At 37.8% G+C, this 25,810-nt stretch overlaps 1 protein-coding gene across 3 annotated transcripts in view; it reads left to right on the plus strand.

Annotated features, from left to right (window-relative positions):
* The window catches only part of SPAG1 (sperm associated antigen 1), a 43,122-nt gene that overhangs the window by 12,191 nt on the left and 5,121 nt on the right, over positions 1–25,810 (plus strand). For all 3 annotated transcript variants that reach the window (XM_035318310.1, XM_035318312.1, XM_035318311.1), the window contains 11 exons: positions 113–231; positions 709–814; positions 1,747–1,877; positions 2,541–2,647; positions 5,642–5,804; positions 10,484–10,846; positions 11,223–11,322; positions 14,928–15,080; positions 19,979–20,154; positions 22,791–22,932; positions 23,841–23,967. In XM_035318310.1, the coding sequence (XP_035174201.1) occupies positions 113–231; positions 709–814; positions 1,747–1,877; positions 2,541–2,647; positions 5,642–5,804; positions 10,484–10,846; positions 11,223–11,322; positions 14,928–15,080; positions 19,979–20,154; positions 22,791–22,932; positions 23,841–23,967 (1,687 nt within the window). The remainder of the gene's footprint in view (positions 1–112; positions 232–708; positions 815–1,746; positions 1,878–2,540; positions 2,648–5,641; positions 5,805–10,483; positions 10,847–11,222; positions 11,323–14,927; positions 15,081–19,978; positions 20,155–22,790; positions 22,933–23,840; positions 23,968–25,810) is intronic.

The following is a 25,810-nucleotide window of genomic DNA, read 5'->3' on the forward strand; positions in this document are numbered from 1 at the left end:
CTTTATGCCTGCTTACCTTTGGTTTAAAATGGAAATAGAAAGCATGCCTTTCTATTAGTAGAGGACTCTTACTGTGCAACATCATTGTATTTGTCATTTTTATTAATTTAAGGTTTGACGTGGAAAAGGAGTGTTCTAAAATTGATGAAGGAGGTGAAGAAAATAACTCAAAATCAAGATTCTTTAATAGGCCAAGTCTACCTCTCATTGAAAAGAAAATAGACACAACTGGTAATGTCTTAGAAACATTTGTTTCTTTAACTGTAATACTGTGTTATAGAGTGTCAATCTAAATTGAAGAAGTAAATTATAGAGTTAAAGTTGTCTATATGTTTGAGCTAGAGATTATAAAAGTTCTTACAAAGTCAACTGAGAGTGAAGCCATATTTAAAAAAATAAATCAGTTACTAAATCAGTTAAAATATTTGTTGCATTTAGGTTGGGAGAGCCAGGTAAAAATATAAAGCACACTTCTGCTATTATAATTCAATGGTGGGGTAACCTCTTTCATCTTGTATTCTGAATTGTATGCCTATCAAAAGAATTTATTTTTTTATTATAGAAAACATAATAAAAATTGTCTTTTAACAATACCAGTCGTTTTAAAAGTAATTTAAAGAATATGACATTCAACGTATTTTAGCTGACAATGTTGTGATTGCATCTGTGCAAGTCATTAATTGTTGTGATGTATAATTTTTTTTCTAGGCATGACAAAGAAAGAGAAGATCTTTATTGCTACTCGTGAAAAAGAAAAGGGCAACGAAGCTTTTGCCAGTGGAGACTATGTGGAAGCAGTGACATATTACACTCGGTGAGTATATACTATTGTATTATTTTAATTGCTGTTACTTGTGAACATTATTTTTAGAGCAATGGGGACAATTAGATTATTTTCAACATTGCAAAAAGGTTTTACAGAAGAATACTTAAAGCACTGTTGCATCCTGATACTGATTTTTTATTTATGAGGAAGAAGTGGGTGAATAGTGATAAGACAATTTGTGGGTGTCACAGAGTTACTCAGATTTTTCAAAACCATTGAGATTCAAGGGCAGGTTGACAAAAATAAAATGATAAACAGTGGGTGGAGAAAATTAATTAGAAATTACTTTGAGATAATACAACCAATATGATTACTTCAGATGTTTTTAAATTAAAATTGATTTAATAAGCTCTGTTTAGGAGAACTAAAAGTCATTGTGTGCAGCTTAATCATGGACCCCTCAATATGAGAAAGATATCAAGACCCTGAAGCTTGTCCAGAGAGGGGCAATGAAGCTGGTGCAGGGTCTGGAACACAAGTGTTATGAGGAGCAGCTGTGGGAACTAGGTTTGTTTAGTCCAGAGGCTCAGGGGAGACCTTATTGCTCTCTACAACTACCTGAAAGGAGGTTGTGGTGAGGTGAGGTTTGGCCTCTTCTCCCAGGTACCAAGCGATAGGACAAGAGGGAATGGCCTCAAGTTGCTTCAGGGGAGGTTCAGACTGGATATTAGGAAAAAAATCTTCACTGAGAGTGATTAGGCATTGGAATGGGTTGCCCAGGGAAATGGTGGAGTCGTCATCTCTGGAGGTCTTTAAGGAAAGAGTAGATGCGGTGCTTAGGGACATGGTTTATTGAGCATTATTGGTGGTAGGTGGGTGGTTGAACTAGATGATCTTAGAGGTCTTTTCCAGCCTTAATGATTCTATGATTCTACATTCAGGCTTTCTAACGATGAGCACATCATGGTCATCTTTTTCAGGAGTATATCAGTACTACCCACTGCAGCTGCATACAATAACAAAGCTCAAGCAGAAATAAAACTTCAGGACTGGGACAGTGCTTTGCAGGATTGTGAGAAGGTGTTAGATATGGAACCTGGCAACGTAAAAGGTGAAGTTTAACATAAATGTGCCTTTAAGTATTAGTTTATTTCTAGCAAATAAAATGGTTCATATCTATTCATGTTCTTGATTTCACCGAGCTTTAGATCAGCTCCAGGTATGAAGAAGGAGGAAATTAGCTCCCCAAAATAATTTCAACGGTATTTTGGGGGTCAGGGAGGTTTTTTGCAGTCCATCCTGTTGATCTGTAATGGCTATTCTTAAGCAGAAGCATGGAGCAACTCATTTTTTATATGATGACAATAAGTGCTCTTATATTTGTCATTATGTAAACAACATATTGCACAACACTGAAGTATTAATTACCGTACAAGCAACCTGTAAACAATGAAAGTTGCTGATTTCTTCCTCTCTGAAGACAAAGGCTTGAATACAGCCTGAATACAGTATTTGCATGTGAGGAGCAGACAAATTGGAAAAGTATTAGAAGGCGCTTTACAAGTCATGATTGCTATCTCAGCAAGTGAAATTAGGTCATTAAAAGCAGGCAAGGGAACAGTAATTAGTAATACAGAGTCATTATAAGGAAATTCAGAATCTTAAAAATTGTTTTACACTTATACTTCATACACTTGTACTTCATGTCTAGAAAAATAGCCTAGTTATTCACTTAATGCTTTTAAAGTATATACAATACTCTGTTCCTTTGTAGCTCTGATGCGCCGTGCCACTGTTAACAATCAGCTGAAGAATTACGGGACTGCTATAGAGGATCTGAATAAAGTATTGTGCATTGAACCAGAAAACGCTGTAGCTAAGGTAAAGATACATCACCCACATATGACTAGAAAAAGGTTGAAAGCAGTTGTAGAATAAAGTGCATACCATTTATATTGTTTGATCTGAATATGAGTTCTGAGGATGACTGATCTACTGTGCCAGTGATCAGTTTCCAAAGACCGCTTAGCAGCCTGTGATGGAAATAAGGTAACTGAATGTGATCAAATATTCTATTTGCTTACTTGTTAGAACATGTAGGCACTGAAGTCTTCTGTATTAAAATAATTTAGCTGCTGAACATGCTCACAGTATTAGTTCATTGGCTGATCAAAGTTACTTGGAAATTTCTGTCAAAAATAGGAGTATTTGAAATTTGATATGTAATTCACAAGAAAAAATCAAAGGAGATGCCAGACTCTTATTGTTGTGCTGGTCAAGTTAACCTGAAAGGGGAAAACCTGGATTCTGGTTGCACTTCAATGTGATGTTATAAATACTTGTCTCACATCTCCATGCTAGAATAAAAATTAATGGATTGAGAGCAGCCCTGAGGAGCAGGACCTGGGGTGTTGGTTGATAAGAAGCTCAATGTGAGCCGGCAGTGTGCACTTGCAGCCCAGAAAGCCAACCATAACCTGGGCTGCACCAAAAGAATGACCAGCAGGAGGTGATTCTCTCCCTCTTTCCTCTGCTCTCTTGAGACCCCACCTAGAGTACTGTGTTCAGCTCTGGGTTCCCCAGCACAAGAACATGGACGTATTGGAACATGTCCATAGGAGGGCCACAAAAATGATCACAGGGCTTGAACACTTCTCCTATGAAGACAGGCTGAGAAAACTGGGGTTGTTCAGCCTGGAGAAGAAAATGCACTGGGGAGACTTCATTGCAGCCCTCCAATACCTAAAGGGGTCTTACTGGAAAGCTGGGGAGGAAGTCTGTCAGGGAGTATAGTGGGAGGGCAAGGGGTATTTTTTTAAAACTAAAGGGTAGGTTTAGATCAGATAGTTGGAAGAAATTATTTACTCTGAGGGTGGCACGGGTTGCCTAGAGAAGCTGTGGATGCTCCATCCCTGGAAGTGTTCAAGGTCAGGCTGGATGGGGCTTTGAGCAACCTGGTCTGGTGGGAGGTGTCCTCACCCATGACTGGGTTTCAAACTAGATGATCGTTAAGATCCCTACAAGCCAAACCATTCTATGATCCTGTGATTCTTTGAAAAGCCTTGCATACCTTCTTATAAATATGGACCCTTCTAGGTCAGTTTTGGACCTAAAAAAAGCAGGATGCTTTCTTTGAAAATTCAAGGTCAGGATGTGGTCCTTGTAGAAAAAGATTGGTTTGTATCATTCTGTTGGTATTTTCTTCAGGGTGTTTTGTGGCTGAGAACCCGGTCCTTAAATTTGGATGCTACCTCTCCTGAGAACCTTCAGTACTAGTCAGTTTTGATACTAAACTGCCCTTCACCTGTTAATTAGGAGTCCATCATGTTGCTACCCCCCAATTTTATAACATATGACTCCTGGATGCTGTGCAATTGCCTCATCACATGAATTCCATTTAGCTCTTATTGTTGGCACACTTTAAGCTGCTAGCAGCTTACTGATTAGTACTTCTTTCTGTGGAGTTACTCGATCCAATACTGCTGTTGCTTGCACCAGAAAAGTTAGGGAGGTCCAAGCTTGTACACCAAGTTCACCACCTACTGCATTCATGCCCATTGTGGTGTTCTTGCAGCTAAATTCCTATCCAGAATAGTTCCAGAGTTCACATCAACCAAGGAATCAACCTGCCTACTTTTTTCTCTTTTCCTTTTTGAACACATCTCTCTAGATTTGACTTCTGAAAGAGCACTTTTGTTTGTTTTCACCTTTACAAGACTGAACCACTAAATAGCTTCTAAGTCTGTGCTGACAAACTCCACAAGTCTTTGTGTGAAGGCTATGCTGAGACTTCTTATAATACCAGACATATGATACTCATTGTGAGTACACTCTTCCAGGGATCCAAATACATTAGTACCTTTGAATATAATGCTGCTGTTGCTGAAAGCAAATGTCTGCTCTTATCCATGCCAGCTATTTTGCCTTGGCTGAGACATCTATAGGTGACACAGTGCTTTTTTTTTTTTGAGTTACTCGGCTTGAAAGATCCTCAAAACCCTCTTGAGCTAATTAAAAACACGTGGAACACATGTACAATGAATGTTTGTATGTAGAGTCACTGAAAGAAAGTATATTACTTCTCAGTAACTGGAGTTTCTTAATGTACTTTTCCACATGAATCTTTGGTTTTTCTTGTCCTTTATCTTTCTCTTGTTGAAGCGAGTACTGAAATGGCACTTCCTTGTAGAGCACTGAATACAAAACAGAATAGAGCATAACATTAGGTGTGTCTTACTCTGTTCTGAAAGCATGAAGTGCAGTTGGAGCATTTCTTTTTTTTTTTGATTCATCCAAAAATGTTTATGGAAATGAGAGGCTGTCTGGTTATCTAATTTGTAGTTCTCACTAAAGGAGCAAAGCTTTTCATTATTCAACAGTGTCCTTCTGCTACACTGCTAAGAAATTGTTGTCTTTCTTGGTTCTAGTTCAACCAGTTACATTAGTCTATCAAATGTCTATCAGGTGCTGAGTTCTTGATAACATAAATTTTGATAAACTGCTTTTGGGCTTTTTCAGAGATTCTGGAAAGAACCTGTTTTCCATGGGTCTCTTCTGAGTAGACCATGCCAGATATCACACTAATGCAATCTACTTCTATTTATTTATCTATGCTTAAGCAAAGAAAGGAACGTATTTATTTGTGTGGTATCTTCTAATTAAGTTTCTAAGAGACAGAAATTGAGTGTTAATCTTGGTTTTAATACTGACTCTTGGAGAAGTCGGATTTTTTTGTATTGGTAACATTTATCTGGATAATCATATATTCAGGACCTTATATGTATTATTTAACAGAGTGTACTTTCTGGGTATAAATTACAATTTATATACCTATAAAAAAAGCTTCTTCTATTACTGTTTATTTCTCTATTGCAGAAAAATCTGCTGGAGACTGAAAATAAACTGAAAGGTTTAAAGCCTGTATCTAAGACTGAAAGCAAAGGAAAAAGAATACTTATTGAAGAGATAGAGGATTCAGAAGGTGGTGAAGAAAGAGGAGAAAATGCAGAGGAATGTGGAAGAAGTAGTGGAGGTAAAGGTAATGTCATGTCACTTCCTGTTTAATTTTAAGCTGAAGGAAAAAGTTGTTGCCTTTGATAGTGTAATCTTTATTCACAAAATTCATCCATACTTGCTTGCAAATAATTTTCCCTGTTTGAAGAGTAAAAATACATAGAATCATAGAATATCCTGAGTTGGAAGGGACCCATAAGGATCATCGAGTCCAACTCCTGACACCACACAGGTCTACCCAAAAAATTCAAACCATATGACTAAGAGCACAGTCCAAGCACTTCTTAAGCTCTGACAGGCTTGGTGCCATCACTGTGTCCCTGGGGAGCCTGTTCCAGTGCATGACGTCCCTCTCAGTGAAGAACTTCTTCCTGATATCCAGCCTGAAGCTCCCCTGCCTCAGCTTGACACCATTCCGTCCAGTCCTGTCGCTGGTCACTAAAAAGAATAGCTTGGCACCTGCCCCTCCACTCCCCCTCGTGGGGAAGCTGTAGACCGTGATGAGGTCTTCCTTCAGCCTCCTCTCTTCTAGGCTGAACAGGCCCAGTGACCTCAGCTGCTCCTCTTACGTCTTCCCCTCTAGGCCCTTCACCATCTTAGTAGCCCTTCTGAACACTCTCCAATAGTTTCATGTCCTTTTTGTACTGTGGTGCCCAGAACTGCACACAGTGCTCGAGGTGAGGCCGCACCAACGCAGAGCGGGACAGTCACTTCCCTCGACCGACTAGCAATGCCGTGCTTGATGCACCCCAGGATACGGTTGGCCCTCCTGGCGATTGCTCAGCTCTCTAATCTGTCCGAATCTCTCTACATTCACTACTTAAAGTAGATCTGAATAGGAAGTCTAGAATCCAATTTTGTTAGACATTTTTTGAAATATTTCTAAGAAAGGTATAACAAATGCACATGGAAAAATGTTGCTAAAATTCACCTTCCTCCCTGTGTCCTGTATAATTTTATACCTTCCCTTTGATGAAGGACCCCATGAATATTCTGAGATTAGAGAAAATCTGGTGTTCCTTAGATCTTTCTCTTGTGCAGCTCTCCTACCTTCCTACCATCATTTTTTTTCTTCTGCATTTTTCCTCTTAATTGGATCAAAGGGCCTAAAACTGATCAAGTGGCGCTTGATTTTTGTTGTTGTTTTTGAAAACAGTTTCAAGTTTGTTTTTGTTTTGTTTTTTAACACAAGGCCATCTGCATGCACTGAAAGTATATATTAGAGAAAAACAACCTGTAATTCTTGTACTGTTTGTAGCTCACAAGCAGTTGAAGTGCAGCTCCTGTTCCTGTATTAGTGTGTGATTAACTGCAAGACTGCTGAGATGAAACTGCTGGCTTGATCAGAATGCATGACTTCAGGAGGAAGTCGGGTAGCAGATACTTCTGAGGCTTGCTTTTGGGTTCGGCTACATGTCTAGACTCAAGCCTGCCACAGAATAACATCCCTGGGTTAATTTCTACCCTTTACCTCTTTCTGTTGGTTCTTTAAGGTAATTTGGCCAGACAGCAGTGGCTTTTGTGCTTTCCATGGCCTATGTAGTTCTTTGTCTTGAAATTAAAATCAGTCTGTTGGTTTTGCAGTAATCAAGATGTTCCACTTAATTGTGAATATCAGTCTCTAAATAAGTGATTTAATAATGCATTGTTTGCACGAGAGTTTAGGCAAAATATATTTTTCAAAACCAGTAGGTTTTCACTAAGTCTTCTCAGCTAATACCCTGGAGGAAAGGATGGGTCACGTCCCTAACATTATATATAGGTAATGTGGGGGTTGCTTGCAGTTGGGAGCATTCAAGTGACTAAGTGCCTTTTAGCTCCACAGGAAGACTCCCATTCATCTGATGAAAGGTTAGGCTTTTAAACATAGGGAAGATTGTCAACTGCCATCAATGTAAGGTGTTCATGTGATTTACCTAAGTATTTTTAAGATTTAGGAGGCAAGCATCTTCATAGATTACTGTGGGTTTTTAAGTATATCTGCAAACAAAGTAAATTCGGCTATTGAATAAATTTGATATGCTCTGTGAACAGCAATGAGCAGACTAAGCATTGTAGTCTTCTAGGTTTACTTCCTGTGTGGTATTAAATTTACTTGACGCCACAGAAGTTGTTTACAGAGAATTATTTTGTAATTTTTTTATCAGTCTATTTTCTACTTCATAGTACCAAATTAATTACCTCTGGAGATCATCTAGTCCACCCCCCCACCAAGCAAGGTCACCTAGAATGCGTTGCACAGGATCACACTGAGGCAGGTTTTGAATGTCTCCAAAGGAGGAGAGACTCCCCAGCCTCTCTGGGCAACCTGTGCCAGTGCTCCGTCACCCTCACCGTATAGAAGGGTTTTCTTATAATCAGCTAGAACTTCCGTGTTTCAGTTTATGCCAGTTACCTCTTGTCCTGTCACTGGGCACCACTGAAAAGATTCTGGCCGCATCTTCTTGACACCTTCCCTGCTCTCAGCCTCTCCTCATATGACAGATGCTCCAGTCCCCTAATCATCTTAGTATCCCGTCTCTCACTCTAGTAGCTCTATTTCCTTCTTGTACTGGAGAGCCCAGAACTGGACACAGTACTCCAGGTATGGCCTTACCAGGGCTGAGCAGAGGAGCAGGATCACCTCCCTTGACCTGCTGGCAGTGCTCTTCCTAATGCAACCCAGGATCTCATAGGCCTTCTTGGCCTCAAGGGCACACTGCTGGCTCATGGACAACCTACTGTCCACCAGGACCCCCAGGTCTTTCTCCACAGAGCTGCTTTCCAGCAGCCTGTAATGGTGCACAGGGTTTTATTCCTCTGAGGTGCAGGACCCTGCACTTGGCTTTGAGTTTCATGAGGTTCCTCTCTGCCCAACTGTCCGGCCTGTCCAGGTCAAAGGATGCCATCCAGAAGGACCTGGACAATTTTTTTTTTTATGTAATGGACTGGTTTCTTATTTTTACTTCTTGAATTATCCCATGTGAAATAACAGAAGATTTATTTGATGCTACAGATAGTTCTTCAACATACGTGTTAATGCTTTTCACAGGAAACTGAGTAAGGTCTTAGATTTGCATTTTGAAGTTTCTGATTTGTTTAGGAACAATACAGAGTGGGTAGGAGATGATTAGAGCTTTTTCCTCTCAAGTGATCAGTTGTGCTTGCTGATGTATTTTTGGCATTGCTTTATGCTCTCCTCTACCACTGAGCCTCTAATATAATTGAGATGTTATGTTTCTTGATACTTAGTAGCAGCAGCTCTGTATACTCTCTCACTTGGCCTTTATGCCATATATGAATATGCATCTACCCAAATCTTAATTTGTAGTAATCTGTGACCAGACTTCTACTGTAATAGGAAGTTTCTTTGACACTGTGGCCTTGAATAAGTCATTGTGTTCTCCTTACGGTTACAAGTCTTATTAATGGAGTCTTGCATGAGGACATTTGGCCACCTTGTTACCCATTACCATAGTTATTCTGTATTCCCTGTTCCTCCTTCCAGTGTCTTTTTCTATTTTTAATTTTTAGGATTGTAAATTCTATGAAGAAGGAACTCTCATTTATAATTGATTGGTATAATGTCTAGCACAACAGGGCCCAACCCACTGTAGCTTTTAGCCTCTATTGAAAGCTTGCTATATGAGAAATCAGACCATGTTAAAATAAACAGCATTGAAAATTAACTCCAGAATTTAATTTGTAATGAATTTCTTGAAGTAAAGAAAACCCCTCAGTTACCGTGTCAGCATAAATATTGATCAGTAAGTCTTTTTTCATTCTTCACTACTGCACTGCAGCAGTCAGAGATCAGAATTGTTTAAGAAATTTGTTCATTATGTATTCTGGTTTAGAAAAATCCAGGTACAAACCAAGAACATGTAATACAAAACAGACCTACTGACAGTGTGTGGCACAAAAGAAGAAAAAGATTTTAAAAATATATTAAACATTAATCTGTGGAGATTTGGACCATTCCAGATGCCTTCAACTGTAGATATTCCAGAGCAGTTAAAGAATTGGAACCTGACTTCATCATAGATGAATTCATTGTGAACTGAACTTTGGGGCCAGGCTCTTCTCAGTGATGTGCAGCAGTAAGACAAGAGGCACCGGCCAAAAACCAGAACACACATATGTGCGTAAGAACTTCCTTACAGTGAGGGTGACAGAGTACTGGAAAAGGCTGCCCTGAGAGGTTGTGGAGTCTCCTGCTCTTGGAGATACTCAAGACCCCCCCAGACACTTTCCTGCTCAACCTGCTGTAGAGAACCTGCTTTTAGCAGGGGGTTGGACTCGATTGTCCCCAGGGGTTGGAAGGAACATCTGTGATTCTGTGAGCTGAAATATTTTGCTTTTCCTTGTGCCAGCGTTATTTTTGTGCCATGCTTCTGAAGGAGAAATACCTCGAGTAGCTGAGAATTCTTTTTCAGTGAACGATGTCACCCATTACATAAATAGACGTCAAATATTCCTTTCAGAGTATCCAAGAGCTTTTGATTTTTGACAGCCCTTCCATTTTAAGTCGGTTCCCCCACTACTAACATGAATTAAAATTCTTTAGAGTTTGTATTTGGTCATTTTGCCCCGAATCCTTAACTTTTCTCCCCCTCCCCGCCTTTCCCCGGGTACCCCCTCCGTGAGGCGCGGCGTGGTGCGGGCGGGGCGGCCCCCCGCGGCGGGCGGGGCTTCTCTCCTCAGCCGCCCCTTGGCGCCTCGCAGGGCGCCGGCAGGCAGCCGGCCCGGCCGCCATGGGCAGCGCGCAGAGGAAGGCGCACGGCGCCAAGGCCGAGGGCAAGGAGCAGCGCAGGGACCCCGCCGGCACCGCAGACCCCAAGGGCACGGCTGAGGAAGGCGCGCAGAAGCCGGAGCAGCAAGGTGAAGCCGATGGCTACTCGAACGGAGAAGGAGCGACGGGGAGCCCCGCAGAGCAGCAGCCACCCGGGGCGCACGGGGACGGGTCCACCTCGCTCCCGCCGGTAGCAGCGGCACTGAAAAGGGAAGGAAACGAGTTGTTTAAGGGAGGACAGTTCGGAGAAGCTGTGCTCAAATACTCCGAAGCCATTGAACACGTCGTCGGTCTAGGTGAGTGTGATACCTTCTACTTAAACCTTATGTAGGTGGTTTAAGGGAACTAGAGGTGAAGTCACCCAGCCTATCCCTGGATTTTTGGCAGGAGTTACTGTGCCGTATTACTTGTCACTGGCAGCAGAAGCCAATTCATGTCATACAAAATGTAGGAAGATGGGTGAAGTAATCTTTCAACTTCCGTGGGACAGAGATGTTTGCATTTCTTTATGTTTGAATAACTCCATATTCTCGGCGACATGATAAAGGAAAGCTCCTTACAGCTTTGCATCAGCAAACTGCATCACTGCAGTTCAGCTTGCTCTGTGCAGCTACTTTAATTCTCCAATGTCATTTTAGAGTGGTCTTTGATTTTAATTGTAACTTCTTTTAGGGGAACAAATTCCAGATGATTTAAGTATCCTGTACTCGAACAGAGCAGCGTGTTACCTCAAAGAGGGCAACTGCAGTGACTGCATTCAGGATTGTAACAGGTAAATTGCAACCTCCTATGTAGAGCAACAACATTCCTGATGATGATTAAACACTTTAAGTGATATCTTGTTATTGCACTTTGAAGCCCTGCCTGAATGACAGATACCTTTATTTTTCATTTATGAATACAATCACATGAAACCTAGGGAAAGAGTAAGTTTTATTTTGTTTCTTACTGTGTGAAGGCAGCTGTTAGACTTATCACATTCACAGATAGGCATAGAAAACTTAAAATCTTTATAATAAAAGCAGGCTTACTGCAGTAATGCTCTGTTGTAACCTGTATGTAAAAATTTTGTTAAACCAAGTGCTTATCGTAGTGTTGGAAATTACTTTCAAACATCTGTGTGGTGAATATGTGTGTTCTGTGTGTTTGTTTTTTTAATATAAACTCAGCATAGTTAGGAACAGTGATTGCAGTTGTTAAGGAATTGAGCTCAAATCCTTCTGCTTATAGTGGCTTTTAAGGACGCGGGTGTGAAAGATCAGACACCTTCAGCAGCTTCCTAACACTGCCTTCAACTAAATTATTGGTGTATTTCTAGATGTCTTTTGTTATATTTTCTTAAATAGCACTAGTAAGACTGAGGCTTAAAGGGCTAAAGAGGAGCCCAAGATGATCAGAAATCTTTTTTTTTATTAATATAGTTGAACCCAACTGATGAGATTTTTTTTTTTTAAGTATGTATGTAACTTTATACTAACTGAATATTTCACTTGCCTGACAAAAAAAGATTTCTGCACATGTCATCTAAAAAAATTGACTGGCTATCAGTATTTTGTTAAAGTAGATGCAGGATCATAGCTCGCTGATGAGACAAGATGGCATACTTAAGTGCCATGACATTCTTCAATTCAGGAGGTTTCTAGTATGTAAGACTTCAACCAAAGTCAGTAATACAGTTTGTTGTTTTTTATTCTTAGTGATTGGAAGCTTGGTTTTCATATTACTTACATAGTATTCTTACTCTCATGCATATTTTCTGGATCCGTGAGGACCCATAATGCTTAGCACAACAGAATGTAGAGACTGGGAGGCAGAACCACAAAACTTCAAACACAGAAATTAGGCAATGTCAATTAAATCTACTCTAGGCAACACAACAAAAGGGATAATCTATGAAGAGGTCATCAAAGTAAAAAATGGCTTAGTGCTTATGCTTGTGATACAGAAAGTATATAAATTTATTGAACGTTTATAAAGTTTTAGCTATGTAGGGCTTAGAAGTTTGTCAAAAAAAACCTTTGTTGGATGTCTCTGTCTCAAGACTGATTTGGAGTGCTAGTATTTCTTGCTACGGAGAGTGAAGCTAGTATTTGGAGTGCTAGTATTTCTTGCTACAGAGGGCTCCTACGTGCTAGCATTATTTTCTCTAACATACTGGTGTTGCTTGGGTCATGGATGTATTATCATAGAATAGAATGATTTAAGTTGGAAGAGACCTCCAAGATCATCTGGTCCAACCTTTAACCTAGCACTGCCAAGTCCTGTATTAAACTTTGTCACTAAGCTCTCCAAGTTTTCTGAAGAACCTCCAGGGATGGTGACTCAACCACTTCCCTGGGCAGCCTGTTCCAATGCCTTACAGTCCTTTCAGTGAAGATATTTTCTCTAATATCCTACCTAAACCTGCTCTGGCACAACTTAAGGGTATTTCCTATTGTCCTATTGCTTGGTGCTTGGAAGGAGAGACCAGTCCTACCTCACTATAGCCTCCTTTAAGCTAATTGTAGAGCGTATCTAAGTTTTATCTTCATATTCTGCCATGGAAAGGGAGTTTTTCGTTCCCACTGATACTATTCCTCAAGCAGTGTCTTCAGTCCCTGAGTGTATTTGTGTTTTTTCCTCTTTCTTAGTTTTAGGAACCTGGAAATTGTATTAATTTTTATCTGAGTTACACAGAATCACAGAATTTCTAGGTTGGAAGAGACCTCAAGATCATCAAGTCCAACCTCTGACCTAACACTAACAGTCCCCACTAAACCATATCCCTAAGCTCTACATCTAATTATACACTATATAGTATATACTATATACACTATATAGTATATACTATACACTATATACTATACATCTAAACGCTTCGCATCTAAACACAATGCGAAGCGTTTTTGCAGAGGTTTTTTAACGGCTGTGATATGCAATTTTGCAAATGCATTCAGCAAGATAAGGAGAAATGGAGTGCTGGGAAATGCTTATGAAATGGAAATGTTTGTTCTGGAAATCATTGTTTCTTTATTGTTAATGGAGGAGTGATGGCGAAAAACTAAGTTACATCAAAAAAGGCCAACAGCATCTTGGGCCGTACAAAGAGGAGCATAGCCAGTGGATTGAGGGAAGTGATTATCCCCCTGTAATCACCATTTGATAGATAACATCTATGATACTGTGTTGTTTTTTTGGCTTTCCCTGTACAAGAAAGATACTGATCAACTGGAGTGAGTTCAGTGAAGTGTTGCTGAGGAGGTTGTGGGCTCCATAGTACTTCCCTGGAAAAACTGAGGAAACTGGGTTTGTTCAGCTTAAAGAATGGCTTCAAGAGGTCCTAGCAGCAGCCTGCTAGAACCTGTGAGGAGATTGTCCAGAAGATGGAGCCTGGCTCTTTCTGGCCATACATTGTGGGTGAACAAGTGGCAACAGGTGAAATAAACCCAAGAGGTTCTGACTGCATGTTAGGGGGAAAAAAGAACAAACAACTTTTCCCCGCAGGATCAGCAGGGCATTGTGACAGGCTGCCCAGAGAGGTTGTGCAGAGATTTCCTTGGAGGTTCTCAAGGCCTGACTGGATAAAGCTGTGAGCAACTTTCTGATCTGAGAGGTGACCTTTGACAGAAGGTTGGGCTAGGGACCTCTGAACCTGAATTACCTCATGATTCTTTGAAATCTAATTGTCTAGACTCATCCTAATTTCAGTATTTCAGTTTATCTTTTTGTCTCATTAGCAAGAATCATTGATTAATAAAAGGTAATCTTTAATCTATAAAGCCTTTGTGGGCTGCTTCGTCACTTTGCTGGAAAAGCACATGGTGTTCAGAAGTTCTGATTGCACAGTATCGGGGATTGAGTTCACTGCTGAACAGGAATCAGTCGACAAGACAGGCATAAACCTAATAGCTGAAAATAAGGGTGCATGCGTGTTTTATTATATCCATTTTTTACATGCATATTTTCATGTAAGGAAGAAGAACTGAAATTTGTGTAGGTAAAAGCACCGTATACTTGAAATCCCCACAGATCTTTAAGGTCCCTTCCAATCCAAGCCATTCTATGATCTAGACGTGACTTAAGGAAAAAAACCTTTTCCTAACAGCTGTCATTATATTACTTACATCACCAGGAAAGCATTAGTTCTGCAGAGGGAAGATGTGGATTTAAGCAGAGTAAGCTGTAGTAAAATAAAACAATTACATAACTGCATCTCAATTATTATTATTAATAGTATTAATACTAAACCACCCAAGTGTGTTTTCTGGGGTTATGTTACTGTATGACCCATCTGAAATCACAGAGCTGTTCCATGTAGATGTCTTATCTCATAAAATATTCTTGCTGTTGTTATTTACATTATTCTGTTTCAATACCATATATTTCTGTTTTCTCCAGAGCTCTGGAGCTTCAGGCATTTTCCCTTAAGCCTCTCCTACGACGAGCAATGGCATATGAGTCCATGGAGCGGTATCGACAGGCATACGTTGATTATAAAACAGTTCTACAAATAGACAGCAGCATACAAGCAGCAAATGATAGCGTTAATAGGTAAGTGCACTTCACACATTTTTGACTCATCAGTCCAGATAGAAAAATAGGAGTCAGCTTTGTTTGGGGCATACCCTCCCTCTGTTCTACATGGCCTGAGACAGGGTCATCACAACTAATATGTTCTAACAGGTGGACTGGTTATTTCATTTAGCTGTGTTCCCATTGCTTCACCACTGTCATCAGCAGTAGGTTGTTTTTTATTTCAAAAATGCATTATTTAAAAGGCTTTCTTTTGCACTGGTTCTTCAAATTATTTTCTTTCTGAATTTGTATTTGATGCAATGTACAGTAATATTTTATGTCCTCTTCTCTCTGATGTTCCTGTGCATATTAGCATTCTTCCTGTAGCAGTTGAAGATGTATGTTAAGTGTTAATCCTCCATTATGTCTCAGTTGTGCAGAAACTGAAGCAGCTTGATGCAGTGATTGACTGCAAAGCTTAGAAGTGTAAAAAATATAATTGAATCTTATTTTTGACTTGATATCTGATGCTTCCAACATTAACTTTTGCTGCCAAGAGAGGTGTTTCAAAAAGAGAGGTGTTACAATTTCTGTCACTGTATTTTAATAGTTCACAATTATGATAGCGTTTAAAAATTTATTCTCATTAACATATAGGAAGTACTTCCATTCCCTTTTCTTTCCTTTCTTTCCTTTTTTCTTTTATTGAACGAAGTATTTATGAAAGTAGAACAGACACTAATTGTTGAGCAGGAACCCACATTCACACACTTTTTTGCAATGGAATCTAGTACTTTTTAAGGCAACACCATGAGTGATTACAATCTTCTCTATGTTTCGTTAAAGAGGCCATAATAATTTTAAGCTCTGCTTTAATATCTCCTCTTAAAAGTCTTAAGTTTGATCACACAACAAATAGTTACCGTGTCTGCATTGATAGCAGACCATTTGGTTTGTTGAAACAACTTACTGACCTGAGTGAATTACTGTACTTTTTTATTTTCTTGGCTTATTTTATCTGCAGATATTCTTTTCACGTTTCTCCTGACAATGACTTGTAACTTGCTTAGTAATAAACTTATTTCCTTCTTTTCCCTTAACATTCTTCCTTTTCTCCCCTCTAGGCCTTCCTTACGTTTTTAGCTTCACTGCTTATTACTCTTTCCTCCCTGGCAACCCATCACCTTATTTCAGCTGCTTCTTCCTTCTTCTCTTCTCTTCTGCTGGTAATTCATTTTCGCTTGCAAATTCTTAGTTTCTAGAGCATAGACCTCCTGCATTATTGAACTTTTAATATAACTTACTTTTGAATTATTAATCGTTCATAAATTAAGTTGTTGACCAAAGTATCAATTTTAATTTCCAAAGTAACACATCTTCTTCAGATGAATTTTACTCAAAAAAACTTAGTTACTCTACTGCCTTTTAACTTAATGGGACAACCCCAAAATAGCTCTATGAATTTATTAGGAATGTCAGGTCATAACAGCGTGCTTTTACTGGAGGATTTACTTGGTTTTAAGTTCCTAGAGGAAATTTGATGGTGATGCTGTAGGAAGCTGACAGAAAAACTGAGCTTCCTACTTCTGTCTGAAGGCAGGTTTACTGAATCTTTAGGCTTGTCTTTCTGTCCTTACCTAGCTAAGCAGGCTTTCCAGAAGTCTTAGAATCCATTTCAGATAATTCTCAGGTAAAAGATGAGCAGAATTTTTTAAGCTCAAGCTTGTACCTGACAATTTACAACCAAAAGAAAATAACAGAGAAAGGAATGTAAATACATACTTTTATGAAAAGGTAACTGAGAACAAATATAAACAATTATTTGAGTGTTTCTCATGATTAGATGATGATCAGTCTTTTATTGGTTATTCTGAGGTGACTTTTAGTTAAATTGGAAGGACTGTTTCTTTTAATGGTCTGTGCCAAGTCACAGGAAAAGGTCTTTCAAGTACACTTTTAATTAGTGTCGTTTTACTAGCTTTGTGAACATCAGTGACTTTCTTTGTATTTTAATTTCCTCTTGAGTGGTTGTTTTATTATTTGCTTTTCATTGTTAGAAATACACAAGCTCTAATGGGGGGGCGTATATTCATGCATTTCCATTTACTAAATTGAAGTTTCATTCCAAAATTCTCTCAACCACTCTAATGTCATTTAGTAAATTGTATTAGGCAACTTGAGAACTTTTATTGAAAGTCCCATATGAGTATTGTAGTGTTCCAACTACATCTTTGTGATAAATTCCAAAACTGCAAGGAGATTGTTAGGTCAAGTTAGGGTGATAGTGTTGGGGAATGAGCATCTGTCACAGCCTTTTTTGTGAGATACCTGTGCTTTGTTAAATTAGCCACGGTACACAGGTATGCATTTTTGCAGAAGGCCATTCTAAGAAGAGACTACCCTATTACAAGAAATCAATCATTTGTAAAAAAAAAATATAAAAAATAATTTAAAAAATATCAGATTTTGATGAATTAGATCAGGCTTTTTGTCTTTCTTTTTAAAGCCACTATGATAAGTGGAAAAGAACTGACAGGAAGGAAGTGGGATGCTGGCTTACAGTTGAAACTCTGTTACTTTCTATGAGAAGCAGCAGAACAGAAATAATTGCCTTTTTACTATATACAATTTTCTTCTCTAATCAAAAAAAAAAGTAAATCATAGAGCTATTTAATTTATGATGGTATGCCACCTTTTTCTTAACAATTGCATTTGTATGATGCTTTAAAAACCTAACGTTTAAGGAAAATTAGAGCAAAACAGAACTTGGACAAGCTTCTCTGCTGTCCTATAAAATACTGCTTATTAATCATCCAGATAGAGGAGTGCCCTGGAAGGGCATGTGCAGCTAATACATAGAAAAATAGTCTTGCTCACTTAGAAAGAATAGGAGCAGATATATAATACTACAAAATGCGATATACTGCATATGAAGAACTTATTTTCAATTCAAAATGGTACATTTTGTTTTGTGCAATACATAAAATCACGTTATATTGCTCCACTAACAGTGTTTTTAATCTACATCATTGAGATATGTTGGTAATTTCTGTTTTACAATAAATGTCTACTTGGACATGGTTCTGGGCAACCTGTTGTAGTTGTCTCTGCTTGGGCAGGGGGTTGGACCAAATGACCTCCGGAGGTTCCTGCCAACTTTAACCATTCCATGAGCCTGAAATAATAGTAGACCAGATGCTGCTTTTTGTATTGGTTCGTCTCTCAGACCCAAATTTGAAAAGAATTTAGTCTTAATTGCTTTGACTCTATGGCCATAATCTTATGCTGAGGATTTTTTTATTATTATTATTTTATAGCCATTATTCAAATACTTAAAGAGAATAAAATCAAGGAAGTAAACTTTATTTGGGTTATTTATACTCATTTTATCTCATTCATGTCATATTCAATGTAACAATTATTTTTTTTGTTGAAGAGTATTCATGTAGTATGTTTTCAAACTTGTGTTAAATGGAAATGCACCTATTATGCAAATTTCAGGTTTTTGACTTCCATAATATCAATGTGACTTGCTTTACTACTGATTTGAGGATTTTTCTTTATTAAAGCATATGTTAGACTTATCACCAGTTGAACTTAAGAGCTAAGTTTATTTTGATATCAGAAGATTTATATCAACATTATTCTCATCATAGATTAATTTGTGGTTTTTGTTTGATTGTTGTCTTTTAAAACACTGCAGAAATTGTAACAGAAACACAAAGTCTTGTGTGACTTTACTCATGTTTATTTAGGTCTTCACAGAATCACAGAATTTCTAGGTTGGAAGAGACCTCAAGATCATCAAGTCCAACCTCTGACCTAACACTAACAGTCCCCACTAAACCATATCCCTAAGCTCTATATCTAAACGTCTTTTAAAGACCTCCAGGGATGGTGACTCCACCATCCCCCATTCCCCCTCATCCTGTCACCAGGCACGTGGGAGAACAGACCAACCCCCACCTCGCTACAGCCTCCCTTGAGGTACCTGTAGAGAGCGATAAGGTCACCCCTGAGCCTCCTTTTCTCCAGGCTGAACAAGCCCAGCTCCCTCAGCCGCTCCTCGTAAGACTTGTTCTCCAGGCCCCTCACCAGCTTCGTAGCCCTTCTCTGGACTCGCTCGAGCACCTCCATGTCCTTCTTGTAGTGAGGGGCCCAAAACTGAACACAGTACTCGAGGTGTGGCCTCACCAGAGCCGAGTAAAAGCCAGAGTCTTGCTCCAAAACACATCACAGCAATAGGAAACTCCTACTTAAGTGCATTTTGAATTGAACCTCTCACATGTGGAAATAAATGCATTGGTTAAAGAAAGACTGAAAAGACCAAATATATTTTTCTTTGCCTTTTTAAATGGGGATGAAGAATGATCATTTGAAAAAATTCTGATTGTTGTATAAAATGCAATTTAATATATACTTTATAACCTGCACTGGTTATCTGCAAAATGTTATGTAAGAGGTAATTATTGTGTAAGAGGTTTTGCTTGACACTGGCAAATTTAGGTACGGCTTGTTTATATGAGTGCGTTGTATTTTACTTATGCTTTCAATAACAACCAATGAACACCTAAGAAAACTAAGTAAAATAAATGTCTTTCCCCTATTTCTTGACTGCATGTTTCATGCAACAGTTAGAGCTTGGTTGCAAAATAAGTCATTTGCTTAAATATTTATAGATCTGGCTGATGTTAATTTCTTGTCTCATACATACCAGCGTAAGTATTTTAATTTAAAATGGAAAAAAAGTCTGAATCAAATAAATTAATTTAGTGGTGTTGACTGCTGTGACACTTTTTTCATTAGTCTTAAGGATAACTGTTTGGTTGTTTTGGGGAAAATTGGAACGTTGCATTAATTAATTTGGTTGTAGTTTATTAAAGCATTAAATAAATATCTGAAAAGTCATGCTGATAGGAGTTTTTCTTTTTCAGAATAACAAAGACTTTAATTGACCAGGATGGCTCTAGTTGGAGGGAGAAACTGCCACCGATTCCAGTTGTCCCAGTCGCTGCTCAGCTACACAGGTGGGATGGAGGAAGTTTTACTTCAGGGGTTAAGCCAAGCAGTACTACAGATACCAACAGAGAAGAACAGTTGCAGATGAATCGTACGTATAGATAATGCGAGTATATGTACATACAAGAAAATAATGTTAATTGAAAATTTGAATGCAATTTAATAATGTCAAAGGAACATCTTTAGAAAATATTTACCAGAGATCTTTTTGAAAAGTCAAGTAAATGATGGTGTTTTGTATGATTAGGGTTAATGTGCTTTAAGGATCCACAGTTACAGGAATTTTTTTTAGTCCAGATGATTTAGTTTGTAGCAAGTAATTTCTAAAGCTACATAAAATATAACAGAAATACTCACCAGCAGTGTGTTGAGTCCTATCACAAGTGTCAGTGGTTTCCCTGACCTTGTGCTACAGTTATAACATAGTTCTGCCCCCGCTCACCCCTGCAAAACAAACAACCCCAGACTGACACCAGAAACCCATCCTCAGTGGCATAATCCACTGCATAATATGTAGCCATCGTTTCAAAGTATCAAAATATAATTCAGATTTTCAGGTAGACCAAACAAGCTACAGAGTAACACTTCTGATGTTTTTTAGTACAGCTTTCAACCTTGACAGTGACTATTCAGTAGTCACCTTTCAAAACCTTTAAGACTTTTTACGCATATGCACCAAGTGCTTTATTCCTTTAGGAGACTTCATTCCTCCAGATGTAGAACAGACAACTTACAAATGCATGCATTTTTGAGAATTAGACATTTTTCTCAAGAATAAAATGTTGTTATAGAAACTTTGAGTAGCATTGTGTATATATGATCTAAATAACAGTGCAAATTGAAATATGGTAATGCTACAGAAAGTTGTTTTTCACTTCAGGAACATGAAGGATGTCAATGTATAATTTAAGCTCAATTAAATTCCTAACAATGTTACTTCTTAAAATTTCCAGTGACTGAAGTATTTCCACTACAGTTGTTGTCGATGCATATCATTACTGATTTATCACTCTTTAGGATTGGGTTATAACTGGATTTAGCATTTTTTTGAAATACAGTAGAAAACTGATGTTTTGCACAAATGGATTGTTATTAAACATAAATTCTTAGGTTGAAAATTGTTTTTTTTGTTGTTGTTGTAGTGATTGTACTCCAGGCTTTTTTGTTTTTAAGGGATGCGACTTGTTTTTTTGTTGTTGTTGTTGATTTCATTGTATAACCAACCTATTTAATCTAAACCTTTTAACTAGTAAGGATTAAATTTACATCTATATAACCTTGTGTAACATCGTGAAGAGAGATAATTTGAAGATCGTCATAGTGAAAAGTGTGAAGATAAGCAGTTCCTCAGAACACTAGTGATCACGTTAACCTGTTCTGAAACAGAAACCTGTTCTGAAATCAGCCATTAATGTCTTCATGGAGTGTGGTCCACAGGATTTTGATACAAAAAGCTTATATCAATTTATTTCAAATAAATAAGTGGATTTTGTTTCGGTTTTGTTTTTAGAAATACCAAATGGAAGCTGTGTAACCGTTTTCTTCACTGAAGGCTGACTCAAAGATTGTGGTTGCCTTCTAGGACATGTATTAAATCAGTGAGACCTCCCAGTAATAGCTGGCACTGGAAGCGTGCCAGCAATAACATTCAGTAATTATATAAACCTAATGCGTGGCTGACATTTTTTTTGCAATGATTGTGTTGTTTTTTTGTGCCCTAACAACTTGAGCTATAATGTAGTCATGTTTCCTGCTTAAATCTGCTTTGCTTTCAAATGGTTATTTTTGTTTTTCCCAAGTCCGCATGTAGTTTTCTGGCATAAGAGACTGCCATATTTTTTTATGAGTTCACTGAGTTTAATTATTGGTTAAAATGGTCTTTTTTATATGCAGTGTTTAAAACCTGAAGCTTGGCAGAGGGCTCATACTTGTTTAGCAAGATACAGAAAATAGATTTTTCCAATATGATTTACTGGAAGCTATGTTACTAATTATTGTTTGCTCACACTTAGACATGAAACTGCAGTCAGGATTGGCTTTCCACTGCAAACATCATGAAAAAATGCAGACTAACCCAGAAGCACATGTAACAAAGGACGTGAAGTTTAGAAGGAAAGAAAATTATTGAAGAGCAACACAACATAAAAAAATACATAGGTGTTTTCAGGTTACTCTGAAAGCATCTTTTTTTTATAGGAAATCATTAACAGACTATTATTGATGTATCACTAACCCTAACTGATGCGATGATTTGTTTGTCAGTCAGTTTAACATAAAAATTATGATGGATCAGTTGCTTGCAGAAAGAATATTAGGTGAAATTATGGTTTTTGGTGTGATGGTGAAGATCTAGAAGACCTTTAAGCCTGCTTATCAAATCACCACCACTATAAATAAAATCAGTATGTCAGTGGAGATACATCATCCCTCTGTACTGCACAGAACAGGTTGACAGGAAGAGGTAAAAGTGTAGAGCTCTCCATTTGCATTCACATTATTTTCAGCAAAACAGTTAACCTGGTGCATAGGGAGGTCTGTGTTGTGCCAAATGTGTATATGTTAGTTCATGCCTTTCTTAGAGTAGCAGCGGGAATACAAATTGTAATGTGCAGACTGATAAAAGATCCTCCAGATGCCACACATTTATTCTTAAGTCTGGGTAGACTGCTCAGTTACCCTTAATGAACTGACCTCCTTAGGTAACGCTGTGATTCTTCTGTTACATAGGTAAGAAAGCAGAGGAAGAGTTCAAGACATTAAAAAACGAAGGGAATGATTTTGTAAAGAATGGTAAATACGAAGAAGCTGTAAATAAATACAGTGAATGCATGAAGTTAAATGACAACGAATGTACAATCTACACTAACAGGTAAAGGTTTAAAATTTAACCCCCCTTTGTGGGATAACAATACTTATGTTCTCTTACTGCAAATAGAGATTTCTTATCACTTCAATCACTGTTGTAAAGAAAGTTGTGTTTGTTTTTTTTTTTTTTTCCGCTTGATGGGTTTCTAAGAACAAAACTGATTTTTGGATAAACAGCATTACTTTCCCAGGGGAGCAAGTATTAATGTCACTGATATTTATATAAAGCTTTTAAGGTATACGTAAAATAAGCTATGGTAAAAGTTATAATTAACATAGTGTTTTGCAGATTGTTTTTGAGAGTACTGGTATGATTTTAATTAAAAACTAATGTGCAGTAGCAGTATCTCAACCATGAAGGATAATAATTTAGAGAAAATGTACATACTGACAAAATAAAAGTAGGAACCTGGTCACACAGCAGCATTATTTTAAAGGTTGACCTAATTCTGCAACATAATTCTTTATGCTGTAATCCTATCAGCTTCCACGAAGTAAGAAGGATTTGATTAGGCCAATACTTGAATAGGAGACTTCCAAGTAATAACTAGGTACAGAAGGTAGTAGTGGTTATTTAATCTAGAGCACTTTTTTTTACCCAGAATGGCTGCATAGGATCCATATTGTATCCATTACTATCATATAAACCTAAGATAGACTCCGCTTTTAAAATGCATACGTACCTGCTTAACTTCAAGCATTATTCATACTTGAATTTTGACTTTTAATAAAAAGAATTGGCTTTCTCTAAATCCATCCAGTGGTGTCATTAATACTGGTTTTGATGTAGTCTAAAAAAAAATCTTAAGATTGTGTGAAATATTGTAATTAACATTATGAGTCAGATACTGTTGGCACTACAGTACGCTAGAATTTACTTATATTGCAGTGTATTCTGTTTTTCTGTGTTAGAGCTCTCTGTTACTTGAAACTGTATAAATATGAAGAGGCTAAGCAAGATTGTGATCATGTTCTTCAAATAGAAGATTCTAATATTAAAGCTTTTTATAGAAGAGCACTAGCGTACAAAGGATTACAGGTGAGGAAAAAGAACGTGACAGGTATTCTTAAGCACTTCTAAACTTGCTTATCCTCTTCAAAGGCAATCAGGTAGTTACAGTCAATGAGTGAACACAAGCAAAGTATGCAATGCTGATGATTTATTACTTTTGTAAAGCATTAGGCATACATAAAATACACATATTTTTGGAACATAAAAATCTTCATGTTGACTTGCAGTAATGTGAGAAAAGACAAGAATATTGGAACAAATGAGCTTTGACTGGAGATTAGCTAAGCAAGTTTCAACTCTGTTCTAATGTTCTAATAGACTTCTGGGTGTCACAGTCTGTTTTTCTTTTTTCTGTCATGGTGTTCACTATATCTTTGCTAACGACACACAGATTCTTTTCAAGTCTGTCTTCATCTGTCCAAACTAAAATCTCAAGCTGTCTTTTGGCATCTGCTCATATATAACTGCTTGTCAATACTGCACCAGGCCTTTAATTATCTTCATTCTCTTCCCTCTTCCTCCTCTAAACACATTATAAACCTTTGTCAGTGAGTTCCTTTCTCAGTCTGTGGGCAGTATGGGAACTGAACCTTTTATTTTCCTTCTTCACATTGAAGTTGTCTGTACCATCCCCGTCCTATCACAGTTTCTTGAGTATCATTCTATCTGACCTTGATAAAACACAGTCTTACATTGCTTGTATCCATCCTGAGTGTGACTGCAAATGTCATGTTACATCACTTGAACCGTCGCTTTGTCCATCACTGTTGGTTCCCCCTCCTTCACTGGGTGAGTTAACTGCTTTTCTGTACTTCATAATCCCTTCATAACAATCCTTACTTTACCTGTCAACCCTTGTATTGAACGATCAGCTTCTCATTTCTGTTGTCTTATGATGCCAGCTTTCATCATCTACGTTGTATTATATTGTACAAGTGTCTTTAAACAACCAACTTAACTGCTTTCTCCTGTGTTTTTTGTAACTGGAGGTGATCACTCTAAATATCCACCAAGTTCTAGCAGCATTCTTCAAACTAATACTTAAATCAGAGCTCCCTTATGTTTGATGCCTTAACAAAAATTCATTCACTCAGCCTCCAAATCATTTGAACAGTTTTTTGTGCTTATTCACATACCGTGTTACAACACCAAATGTAGGTCTTAGTAACCATGCGAACGTTTTGATGAAAAATGTGTTCCTCTATTAAGCAGCTACAAAATTCTGAAGGTTTCCTTCAGAGAAGGTGAAAAGTCTTCATTTTGTGTAAAATCATTTTTGTAGCTGTTCCAAGCTCCCAGGTATTAATCATCTGTAACTGTATGCTGTTGGAGTTAGTAACAAAAATAAATAAATAGTGTAAATAGAAGCAAAGACATAGTGAATGTACTGGTCAAAAAAAGAAAGAATTACAAACAAGTGAAGAATGTCAAGAACTGGAGAAACAGTTTAGCATTTTTTTCTGTAGAAATTAAAAAAAAATGCTGTTGAAATTTCAAAAAAAAAAAAAAAAAAACATTTTGGTTGGATTTAATACCTTCATTACTTCAAGTTCTAGGGATGTGAGTGAGTGGTGATACCAGAGGAAGCAACAAAAGTGATCCAGGGTTGACATTTGACTATGTAACAAAAGATATTACTAACTAGATGCATCTGTTTTGGCAAAGATGTAACTAAGCTGGAAAGTGTTATTTGTTTATAAATATCTGGGTATTTATTTGGCAAAAAGCTGCAGTGGAATTTAATGTAGTAAATGATTTTTATAGATTACTGAGATTTGAAGGGAGATCAGAATGGAAATCATGCTCATATGGTGAATTAGGTCTATAACATGGGACATGGAACTGGCTTGTATCTCTTGTATCTCTGATA

This window comes from Oxyura jamaicensis, chromosome 2, assembly GCF_011077185.1.
Source record: "Oxyura jamaicensis isolate SHBP4307 breed ruddy duck chromosome 2, BPBGC_Ojam_1.0, whole genome shotgun sequence".
Classification (NCBI taxonomy): domain Eukaryota; kingdom Metazoa; phylum Chordata; class Aves; order Anseriformes; family Anatidae; genus Oxyura; species Oxyura jamaicensis.